The sequence below is a fragment of the Lycorma delicatula genome, chromosome 7 (genome assembly GCF_047948215.1).
Source record: "Lycorma delicatula isolate Av1 chromosome 7, ASM4794821v1, whole genome shotgun sequence".
NCBI classification, from domain to species: Eukaryota; Metazoa; Arthropoda; class Insecta; order Hemiptera; family Fulgoridae; genus Lycorma; species Lycorma delicatula.
Genome location: NC_134461.1, coordinates 36,548,687 through 36,561,759, shown reverse-complemented (window position 1 = coordinate 36,561,759; position 13,073 = coordinate 36,548,687). Strand labels below are relative to the sequence as shown.

Below are 13,073 nucleotides of genomic sequence, written 5' to 3'. Positions count from 1 at the left end.
TAGCTGTAATGGAGACTATTTTGAAGTTGAATGAAGGTTTTTTGAAAAAAAAAAACAAAAAACAAATACATAAATTTAAATAATAATTCTGGTAATTTTTTGATACCCCCTTAATAATTCAGTATTAGTGAATGTATTTAGTGATAAACAAATGAATATTGCAAAATTATGTTAAAAACTTGATTTCTAAACCAAATTTGAATAATGGGGTAATAAAATATTACCCCCTTAATAATTCAGTATTAGTGAATGTATTTAGTGATAAACAAATGAATATTGCAAAATTATGTTAAAAACTTGATTTCTAAACCAAATTTGAATAATGGGGTAATAAAATATTATCATTCATTATTAAAAAAAAAGTTGATTATCTTTACCTACTTTACCCAACAATAAACAAGAAATATATACTACACGTAGTTAATTGATAAGTTACAAACTTATTAATACATGAACTTACAGCTTCAGGAATGTCACATCGAAATATATGGCACTGATAAATAGTTGACTCTTGTGTATCTCCATGTGATAATGTAAATGCAAAACAAGATGCTTCAGGTGATTCTGCAGAGCCACGTGAATAAAATAATATCCTATTAATTTCATAACGGGCCACGACACTATTGCTAACAGCATCATACAGCCTATAAAAAAAAATTATCATGGATTAACAATGGTATAACTTTATTTAAATTTTTTTTAAATTACATAAAAATATAGTTTTAAGAATTATAAAACTATGAATTGCGGAATAAAAATTATACTACATTTCATAACTCTTTTAAGCACCAAGGAAAAATGTTTGATTCATATGACATATTAAGTACATGGTTAGATTTAAGTTTCTATTGTTACTTTTAATTTTATGGAATTCTGAAAATTTTAAAGATTTTACTAAATTTTTGAGAAAGTTACATAATATTTTTTATTACATAGTTTATTTATTTCAACATTTTTACATTTATAAAATGTATTTTAGAGTGTTCAAAAAGTCCCTTTAATTCCTTAACTTTTTTACAACATTGATGATGAAAAATTTTAATTTATTCATAGCACAACCTATAATCTTTTAACCCAATATCCAACTGCCCTGTTTTTTTTTTTTTAAGAGGGTCAGTGTGAGGCTAAAATTGTTATATATGAAAATGCATTATGAGAAAATGTTTTCATTCACTTAAATAGATATTTTATGAATTAAATTAGGTTGTAATAAATTTATAATTATATATAGTTGATTTTTACCTAAAAGAGGGAAATAGATTTTGATATTATTGATATAAAATTGAATCCAATTATCAGTGAATACATGAGTTCATTTGTTCAAGGTTCAGGTAGGAAACAGCTAATTTGGCTTTTGATTGATTATAAATGGATCCTATTGTTTTTGTTCTTTCAATTATAGAATAAATTCAGATTTATGGAAAAAATAAAACAGGTTGAAAACAATCTACACTTGTGAAGTCAGCATAAGCATAAAAGGCATTCTGTCAGCATTTTTTGGGTTACTTGCAAAATTATAGAAAAGCAGATTATAAGATTCAATATAATCCACACTTCCCTGAGGCACTCTCTGTTTGTTACGTAGAAGTGAGGACTAAAACTTTACACGTGTATTTCAAAAGATGAAATTTCACTTACTTGTTTATGGTTGGTAAGGTATGAGTTTAACCAACTGTAAGCAGCTCCTACGACAATACAGTTAATAAATTTTCTTAAACTGTGAAAAATGTCAAACTAAATCGAATGCTTTACAGAGATCGCAAAAAATTGAAAATAAAATATTTTTGTTATCTACAGAATTTAAAATACTTTAAAAATCTGGGAAATGGCTGTGTAAGTAGAAATTTTTTTCCTAAAACCATGCTGAAAGTTTGTTAATATGCTTTTCAAGAAAAGTTAAAACGTGATTTTTCATAATTTTTCAAATACTTTAGAACATATGGACAAACGAAAGTGGCCTACAATTTTGTAAATTAAGTGATGAACCTTTCCTAAGGAGGGAAATAACAAAACGAGTCTTAAGACAGCCAGGAAGTATTAGATTTCTGAAAGATTTATTAATTTGTAAGTGGGATAATAATAGCATCTATGGTTTCTTTTAAAGTACTAGCAGAAATATTAACATTGATACCTGCTGAATATTTATTCTTTATATTTAAAATATAACTTTTAACTTCCTTGGTATCCATAGGAAATAAAAATACTGATTTATCAACAATATTATTCAAGGTGAATCGCTTTGTTTGAAATGGATCAATATTAATTTGAAATATCAGAAAAGGAATTATTAAATTCTTTCTGCTACCTATATAATAAACAAAGTTGGGTTCTTTTGTATTTTTGGTGAAGCTATCTAACTTGTTTTATTTTGAAATCTGCTTTTCCTTTTGATAAATGCCCAGATAGTAATGGATTTATTTTGAATGAGACATTAAATTATCATAATATAATGTTTTAGTGGTATTAATAACTTTAGCATAAATTCATTAGTAATTTTCCAAATAATTCTGAAAATTACCAGACAATTATAATTTTCAGACATTTCATGGAGATTTAGAGTAGAGATAGATTTTAAATTTCTTTAGTAATCCATATATTTAGTTTTTATATATATATTTTTTTTAACTTTTCTTGTTTATTAAAAGAAAATTAAAAAGAAGCCTTTGAAACGCATTAACAAAATGGTTAAACTTTTCATCAAAACTAATTTTGCTATTACTTCCTAATTTGTTTCTGATAACAAGGTTCTCAAGTTTCTAATTGAATCTTTATCAATTAATCTTGTCTGTAACATATTTTAATTAATAAATGATGTACTACTCAATTTGACAATTATGATCTCTGACAATTAAGACCATAATCTGCACAAAAGGTTTGAAAAATATCTTTCAAATAAATTTGTAAAAGTATTGTATAAAATAAAAACAATGTAGTATATCAATTATAAGGAAAATAAAATATAAATATGTAATACTGTTATACAATACTTTATAACACAGAAGAGATTAAGGAAAAATAGAACTAAGAGAGTTTCAATTTGATTATTGTTTCATAGTTTTGAAATTTAAAGAAAATCAATGACATACAAATCATAGCTACAAATACATTATTGCTGATTAAAACTAAAAGTTGGTTGTACTATCATAATTAAGTTACTCGTCAACAGATTACTGACAGATAGTAATATGATCAAAAACTACTGCTATTGAATTTTAAACTGTAAAATTTTACTCTGCCAAATTAGCTTGGAAAACCAGAATAAATTTATAAATTTAGATCAGTATCAGAGGATACTTACACAACAGATCCATCAGAACAGCTTGGTACTGATACAGAGAGCTTGATAACATGATCTGATGACTGTTCATTTAATATTTTCATATTACGTTGAATTTCTGATTGACTTTTAGGTGCATTTATAGAAGCAGCACCTAAATAAGATATTCCTCCAAATATAGTACAATCTTGAAATACATCACCTAAAACAAACAGATATAATAAACGTTAATTAATCTTCCATTCAATTCAGATAAAAATAGAAAGAAGAAAATCTTCTATATTTAAAAAAATGTAAACTGGATAACAGGACAGTATTATTTTAAATCATGTATGAGGGTAATTTTTACATTATGTAGGAACCCAGGAGAAACTGGCACATAATGGGCTGTTTATGTAAACAACAAAGGTAGGTGATGTATATGTCTGAAATTATAGGATGTGTTATATAAATCTCTTATATTGAGTGAGATGTACTAACACTTAATAATAATACACAAAAAGCTTCAGCCATATAATATGCATTGACAGACCAAACATGTACATTCCCTGATTGACCAGAAATAAGCAATTTAAAAACTTGATTTTAAGATTCAGGAAAAACTTGAGAAAGCCTTTCTTACAAATCAATAAATAAACACAGTAAAATCTAAAATAAAATACCAAAACCACTGGGAAAAACTTTTAAATTCAACAAATAAATTTAATTTGTCAATAAATGGTTTTCAGGTTTGGTTTATTCAAAAAAGCTCTATAGAGGCCTTTTTACAAGAATAATATAAATAAAAATTCAGGTACAGAATTAGCTTCAACATCAAGACAACAATTCTTTCCAAACATGATAAAGTTAGTAATTGGCTAGAGAGATGGAGAAGAGTGGATAATTTTAAAAGGAACCAATGCAAAGATGGCGCAGAACACAGAGATGACATAAATATAACCAAATGACTATGATATTTATAAAGTACAAAGTTTTACATGGCGTTTTGCATATTTCCAGACACCTCCATGTAGTTTTGATGATGGAGTAAAGCAAACAAAATTTTCTGTAAAATGGATATAATTTAAGTTCTAGTTGTTATTAAGTACTTTGTTTTTAAATCTTTAACCCTGACAGACATACAATAAGAGTTAGATATCATTTAAATGTTGTTTTAGATACGAAAAAGCTTTCCATTCATGGGAGCTGTGTTTGTTAACAGATGACCAGAAACATTTGATTGAACAATTTTTGAGCGTGATAACACTTATTTAAATAAGATTGCTAAGTTTTTCAACATATTATAGCAGCAGATGAAACATGGATTCAGTATTACATGTCAGAGACCAAACAATGGATGGGTGTGTGAAAATGCATCATAGATAGTGGAAGGAGTACCATCTTTGAAAAAAAAATCATGTCTAAGTTTTTTGGGTTATTGAGGTGTGGTGCTCATATATAAACTGAAAAAAGACAACACCATCACCGGAGAGAACTATGCTTAACTTCTAGACCTACTGAAGGGTGCTACTCAGGCTAGATATCCATATCTGGATATCCATTTTTTTAATGATGAATTTAGCAAATGAAATATATTTTGAGAACTAACTGTATTTGTAATTGAGAGAATAAGTACTGAATTTTCTTACAGCTTTCTTTTTTTAAATAAAACTATTTAATCTGATATTGACACACAATCTGATACAATAATAAATAAGTAAAATTGAAATCTCCTTACAATGAAAGTTTCACTGAATATCTCAAGAAATAGAATTCTGAAAATTTAAGTATATAAACCATAAAAATAAAATACTAATGGCCAAGTTGTTTTTGGTTAAATAGTTTTGAAGATATCTGAAGTTTGCCCACACTACTGGCATTAATTTACAGTTAGAACATACCTTGTTAAAGTTATGTCTGTTAATAAACAAGTAAAAAAATTCCTTTCGGCAAGCCGGAAGGTGGAGGTAGATTTCATTAGTGTTAAGTAGGGGATAAAAATGATTTCCATCTTAAAGTTAAGAAAAACTTAAAATTTACTCAATAACATGATGGTTGCATGTGAAAAAAGGTTTCACATGTTTAGCATATGACAAGCCCCCCCCCCCCATCATCTTACAATTCCACCATTTTGGTCATCCTTTGCCGTACAGGTTAGTCATATAAACAATTGTTTCAGAAAAAAGTTTTAGGTAATGTTTAGAGGACTAACAACCAAATTAAATACTGTGTATTGTGTATTGAATTAAATTCAATACTGTGCTTATTAAGGGAGGTAGATTTATCTTTGTCTTCAAATGTCCATTTTTTCCACCCCCTGGGCCAAAGGCTGGATAACAAAAAATTTTACTTAGATAAGTTTTAGGCCCTTATCCAAAGAATAGTAGGAGCTTAAACAAATTTGATATTTTACTTAATAAGAAAGTTATAGATATTTTGTTTTTTTTTTAAAAGCTCCCCCATTTCAACTTACATGGTCCAATTTTGCCCATTAATGAACTCACTGAGATTTTGGGATGAGTTATTTTTAAGGAACAATTTAAAAGTGATTGGTGCAAAATTGCAGCAGTTATTGTGTCCAGAAGAAAGTGAAATACTAAATATATATATATATATATAAACTTATGAACTGATTGTGGTTTTGGGGTCTGGGATATGTGAAATGCAAAGATATGTCAAAATTTTCTGAAAGTCGAATCATACCCATTACAAAAGGTAGCTTTCTTATTAAATCTACCTAAAAGAACTTGAAAAAGACATCAAATAATTCAATTCTGTTTATATGCTTACAAGCAGTGAGATTTTATTATTTTCCTATTTAATAATGTTGTTGGATAAAAAAAATTAATTAATAGTGTACACTGTCTTTGTGCACGTATGTTAGTCTATACATACACACATGCGCATGCGCATGCACATGCACATACACACAAAAGAGATCAATTGATTTATTACTTTATCACGAAAGAATAGTTATTTTTTTATTTATGTAGCGTAAAAGATTTTAAAAAAAGATATACTTCCTAATGTTTAATTAGAATAACATAATAAGCTCAATAATTTCAAAATAGAATTTTTTCTTACAAAAAAATCTTGTACAAAACGTCAAATCTTCATTATAATTAAATGGAAGTCATAATCAGCAGAAAATTACAAAATACCTATCAAGTGTTTTACCTATATATCTATAAACCAACTACAGAATTATGATTATGAAAAAATTTGCTTATTTATACACAATAATAATAAATTAAAATTAATCTTGCTCTTGATCAGAAACCAATGTCATTGATACTATTAAGTACACAGTACATACTGTACTATGTATGAACATTAAGTACATACTGTTTATATAAGTCAAGAGTAGCTAGATAGTTAAAAGTGATAACACAGTGAATGAAAAAATAGTTATCTGGTTGATGATTGATAACTGAAGCCTCCCATCCTGAAAGTTAATAATTTGAGATCCATCCAAACCAGTTATATTTCAATGGCAACGGCTCCTTGATACTATCCTCAGCCCCAACGTCACCATTCTGTTGCTGGTTTCCAATTAAAACAAATTCTAGCATGGCAATCTATATCTGTAGCATTCTATAGGTACACTCTTTATATGAACCAAGAACACAGCTGCCTACAGAACCCAAATTGATTGAGTTACACTATATCTGAAGACTTCCAGAATATCATATGATCAGTCAAAAAATTTATTAGAGTAATTCCATGATCAGAAAAGTTCAATTATATAATTTATTTCCTCAGATGAGTGAAAATTTTATTACATTAAAAAAAACTGTAAGAATTTCAGAAATGATGCTGTTTTATTAATTGGTAATGATTGTAATAAAAGGATTAGAAAAATATTCCACTTGAAATAATAAAAATGACTGAAATTAACTCGGACAACAACAAATGAAAATAACACAGCAGTGGATTCCTAATTTACTTAAATTTTTTAGTTGCATTTAAATATTCCTAATTCTGAAATACAATGAGGTTAGGGCCGATTTAAATGAAAAAGAATGTTCAATTCTTTTCTGTAGAAACTACACTATTGGCCATTCTGCATAAAAAATGTGATATCTTCACTTGCTAGAAAGCATTTAAGTTCTTTTCTTGGCTTAGAACAAAAATGCAGAGTTTAGCTTTACGGTATCCTTTAAATTTATAAATGTTTTATATTTTAAAATAATTATTTACTAAATAAAACAAATGTTTGTTCGTTTTATTTATTTAAATGATTGCAATACATTGATAAAAATAGAATCTACATTTATCTTAAACTTAGTGTTTTACTGAAGTAAAAGGTTTCCAATTATTTTTCAATCAATTATTGTGACTACCTTCAGACAGTACAGCTGCTGTTATTCTGTTGTACAGGCAGGAGGTTTGTACGAGTTAAGAAGACATATATTTAGGAAAATTATTAAATAATGCATTAAATTTAAATTATGTCTATTCATTATTACTATATTAATATTGTCTGTTCCTAACAAAATGTTTAATTTAGTTAAGTTGTGGTTATTATTATGTCTTATTCTTGTGTATTGTTAGGAATTTCTAGACAATTAATAATTGTAAATTTCTGATTAATTTCTACAAAATGGTTAGAAAAAGTCAACAATACATTACTATGCAGTAATTCTGTATATTTAATATATTTTTATTATTATTATTTTTTTTTGAAGTGGACATTACAACTGAATGTCCAACATAGAATTCAGTGTAGTCAGAAAATACTAGTTTATATGACTTTTTTTAAACATGATTTTTTGACACGGAACAACCTATTTTTGACCCCATCAATGAAAAGTGCAGAAAATTTTACATTGAAATAATGTGGTCATACATATGATCTTAGACCTTTTTTGAAGGTTATATGGCTAACCATCAAAGATAGTGTTATACAATAATGTAAAGTCATTTTTATGCTCTTTCGCATAGTTTGCAAGATAAATGACCTGGAATATAAATATTCTAGTAATACTGTTTGACCTTCAAAAACATTTAACTCATAATATACTATCTCGGATGGTTAGCAGTATGACCTTAAAAAAATGGTCCAAAGTCATATTTCAATATAAAATTTTCTGCTCTTTTAACTGGGAGGTCATTCCATTTGAAAAATTGTGTTAACCAGGAAATAACAGTCAAGGTCAAATCCAAGGTCATCATGCAATGTCTAATCTGAGTAACTTTTGTTTCAGTAATTTTTTTTTTATTGAGTGTAGTTTACAAGTAAATCACCTAGGGCGATTAAAATGAAATATTCTGCATAATCCTGGAAGATTGTTCTTGGCTGTGTAATAGGTTGTTTTATTTGTCCTGAAAGCTAACTTGCTCAATTATCTCACTACTTTAATTTTATTTTATTTTTTCTGAATCTTTCTTCATCTACATTAATGTACCACATTTTACTATTTTAGTTTTTACTTTTACTTATTTTTTAAAGGAATGAAACAATGCATAAGGTGTATATTAATTTGTTTATACTAGATATATTAATAATATTAGGTTTTATATGAGTTTCAGATGACAACTGTGCATAAAGTAAACTGAATCAAAGTTTTAAAAGCTTCAGTTCACATGTGATAGTTAAAGTGTTTCAGTCTTTACTGTTTATCTGTATATTTTAAAGCTACGTTTTTGTAAGTTGTTTTTTGGGATGACAAGGTAAAAAAAAAAGTGTTGTCATGAATAACATGTTATTAGCAAATAAACAATGAACTTTCTGAAAATCGTTATCGATATGTTATATGGTACAAAAAAAATCTTTCGACTATATAAAATTAAATTTTGTTCAGAAACATATATTACAACAGCTTAAGACAAAGTAACACATTAACACTGTAAACACGTTTGAGAAACCTTTTTGTATATCAACAAATGTTTTAATTCAGGATGTATTTGTAATATCAAACTTCAATATATAAACTCTCACTAAGTATGTTTATTCAGCAGTATAAAAAAATGTTTGTTACCTGTTAGGTATTATAAACCAATTTTTGAAAAAGCTTTAATTCTACTTAAAACTCTAACAGTTTTTTTTTTTTTTAAAGAAGTCATTAACAAATCTTTCAAGGCATAGTCTAAACAATCAACATACATCATTTTTAATTGGTTCACTGCTAGGGATGTCATCTTTAAAACAGAAAAGTATATTTATTAACCTAATGGTTAAAGGAAAACAATCTTAAATTTTGTTTAAAAAGTATCTTGAGTAGAGAGATTTTACTCAGTCAGTCATGTGTCAATGCATACAGCAGATTTGCTGTTAACACATTCAAAATGTTGGCAAGCATCTAATTATGGAATCTTTAATTATCATCTGACTTTACATTCTCATTTCTCTTCAACTGGCAAAGTGCTGAATAAATTTATATCATATATTTGTTTTACACGTGAAGTAGTGTATATACACACAGATTTTACATACTGACAGAAAGGGTTTCATTAAGTAAATTTTCAAAAAATCAGTACATCATTTATTTAATTCCTAATGTTATTTTGGATGCAAGTTTGTTATCTTAATAAAAATATTTCTAAAACATGAATAAATGTATTTATTATGTTGACTAATTTGTATTTATTTTTGAGTGAAAAATAAATACAAATACTCTTTGCTCTGACACCCAACTTCTGATAACTATTACACAAATGTTTTACTAACTTAAAAACCACAAGAGCATGGTGGTTAAAAATTACTGATTTACTTTTGTCAAGTATGTGAACTCATAATCTAGTGAGAATTTACAATTTATAACCTTTAAATCTTGTTTCAATTGTAATAAAGAAATCAATGAATTTAAAAGTTTAATTTCTATAACTGCAAATAAAAATGTAACTTTAAAAGGAACTTCTGTTTACCTAGTCTCTTCATAATATCAATTAGGCCAAGTCAAATTCCTTCACCAGTTTAGTCCGTTTACTAAAACTAACTCTAAATTTAGTAAAATAAGTAGAACAAAAGTTATGAACATTTTTGCAATAAGAATGGTCAAAGTTATGAGGTAACTATGATTAAGTCACCAGAGTTATCAATAGCTGCTGAATCTACTTCTAATATTTTTCATTTTCAGTTATCTACTTTTACCTAAGTTTAAGTTATGTAATTTACAGTACCAGAATGTACCATAAATTACAGGTAACAAGACTTTACTCTCCTCAGCTTAACCATTACTTTTAAAAAACAGTGCTTGTGTGTTTAAAATTACTGTCAATGCAGTGGTTTTTCTCTCAGTAAACTGACTTGGAAAAAAATCTCTATGAATAAGCCATAGAGTGAATAGTACTCGCCAATTATGAAAATTTGATTGTACACTGAAACTCACACAATTTTAAACCTATGAATATTTTATTTCTAAATATTAAATGTAATACTTTCATGCTACAATAACTGGATATGACGGGAGGGATTTAAAGCAGATATACTTAGAGAACTTAATGAAACAATATACCCACCAGGATCCTCTAATTCGCCTTCGCTCGTTACAATTTCTTCGCACCCAGCATTCTCATTACCATTAGCTATCGCTAATGGTATTGCTGTAGGCTGAGGCGAGGTTGCATCATCTGAGGATAACGGAGGACCAGGAGAAGATTCTCGCCTGTCCATTTCCCCCAAAACCTCACTAAGCAATGTTTCCAAATCACAGTCACCCGGAATCTTCAGCTGAGGTAAACTCTGTGATTAAAAAAAAAATAAAATCTATATATAGTCTTTAATCCCTACAGATGTATTTCAAGATATCTTAAGTTTATTTTTACATTTAATAATACATTATTATTGTTTTTAGTCATTTATACCTAGATATAAAAATATATGTTTTATCATTTGACACCCAATTTATTTTTAAATAATTAAATGTTAAACATGTTGTGGGTTTCAAATAATCTGGTAAACAGAAAGCTAAGTAATGATTTGTTGAACTGCTACACATAAGTAACTCAAAAATAAATAACATAAGTTGGTGGTGCTTTTTATTTGTATTACTTATACAAAATATATTTATTTTGGGGCGAAGTAAAAACTGTTCATTCAATGACAATGAGACTTTTTAAGGGTCAAGTTGGCAACCTTGGAAACACATTAAGTAGCTGTTGGATCATAATTAAACTAAACATAACCTCTCTTGTTGATTTCAGAAAGTCTGATTTCAGTCAGCTGCTTGAAACATATATGCCAGAAGAGCAATGTTCAGCGATAAGATTTTTGCTATCACAAGGTGTAAAACCAGCAGAAACTTACTCAAGGATATTGAAACAATATGATGAAAAGTGTTTTAACCACAGTAATGTGTATAAGTGGGTGGAATGGTTTAATTTGGGCAGAACAAGTGTGACTGATCTCCATCGCTCAGGAAGACCAGCAGAAGTTTTAATTACTGCAAAATTAAATAATGATCGTATTCATGAAGACAGGGGAGTCAAAATTTCCCAAATTGCTAGTTGCGTAATATTAGTGTTGGAACCACACAACAATGCAATCATTCATGACGTGCTGAATTATCACAAAATGTGTTCAAGATGGGTTCCAAGACAGTTGACTCAAGCCCATAAAGACATCTGGATTCACATTTGTTCTGAGCTCAAAAAAGGTGGGTTGGGAGTTGTCGCCACATCCTCATTACAGCTCAGACCTCATCCCATCTGATTTTCATTTGTTCAGCCCACTCAAACAGTTTTTATGAGGCAAGAAGTTCGCTGACAATGAAGCAGTTAAAAAAGCAGTACATGAATGGTTCAAACAGCAAGGACATCTACACTGTGGGAATCAGAAAGCTCACAGAATGGTGGGACAAGTGTTTAAATGTTACTGGAGACTATGTTGAAAATTAGTGTAAGGTTCATTGTTATTGTATAAATTGTTTTTCTTCTACATCAATTTTTCTCGTTAATTATTGGACGTCTCTCGTAGAACCAATTTCACATTAAAAATATAAATACAAATAAATCATGTCAATTAAAGATATGATGATTAATTAAAATCCTTATGTAGGAAAACTGGTACAGATTAACATAATACCAAAATTTCTATGTTTTGAAATATTAGAAAAACATTTGATGTGAACAGCAACTTATCTTAAAGTAACAATTAAAATAATATTAATCATAAATAAAAAAAAACAGTTATTACTTCCTCCTAACATCTCCAACTTCAACAAGTTAGAGAATTCTTCAACATGTTTATACATAGAATAGAGGAGAGTGAATCAAATACAAACGGTAATTTTTTTTAATAAATTTATTGATTAATAATATAACAATTCATAACTTCATCTCTATACAGTCTCCTACATGATATACACCCTTCTGCCAATGATTTGAAAGCTTATTCCTTGTACATAAAAGCTATTCCTCAAAAACTTGAGGATGAGTCATTAACCAATTGTGCATGCACTCCTTGACATTTTCATTGCTTTCAAATCATTCCCCTCCAAGTGATTCTTTCAAAGGCGCAAACAAAAAAATAGTTACAAGGGGACAAATCTGGGCTGTAGGGAGGGTGGTTGAGGGTTTCCTGGTGCATTTTTTCTGATTTATTCATTGACAAAATCACAATGGGCAGCCTGACATTATCACGGAGAAGGATGACATCTCTGATGGACATACCCTGTCATGTGTTCGGTAGGCACATGACAGATAGCAGCTGGCAATAGTAAGCCACATTCACATGATGTGGAAATTGGAACACACATTCACATGTGTGTTGATTGTGGAAAAAATTGATGAGTAAAACTCCCCTTGAGACAAAAAAAATTGTTGCAAGAACTTTTCCAACTGACAAGACGGGTTTTTCGGTTTTCAATGGGGAGTC

At 28.4% G+C, this 13,073-nt stretch overlaps 1 protein-coding gene across 3 annotated transcripts in view; it reads right to left on the bottom strand.

Annotated features, from left to right (window-relative positions):
* Nucleotides 1-13,073, bottom strand: part of GAPcenA (GTPase activating protein and centrosome-associated) — a 102,627-nt gene that overhangs the window by 64,642 nt on the left and 24,912 nt on the right. For all 3 annotated transcript variants that reach the window (XM_075371928.1, XM_075371930.1, XM_075371931.1), the window contains exons 3-5: nucleotides 10,718-10,940; nucleotides 3,299-3,479; nucleotides 461-644 (exon numbers count right to left, since the gene is read on the bottom strand). In XM_075371928.1, the coding sequence (XP_075228043.1) occupies nucleotides 461-644; nucleotides 3,299-3,479; nucleotides 10,718-10,940 (588 nt within the window). The remainder of the gene's footprint in view (nucleotides 1-460; nucleotides 645-3,298; nucleotides 3,480-10,717; nucleotides 10,941-13,073) is intronic.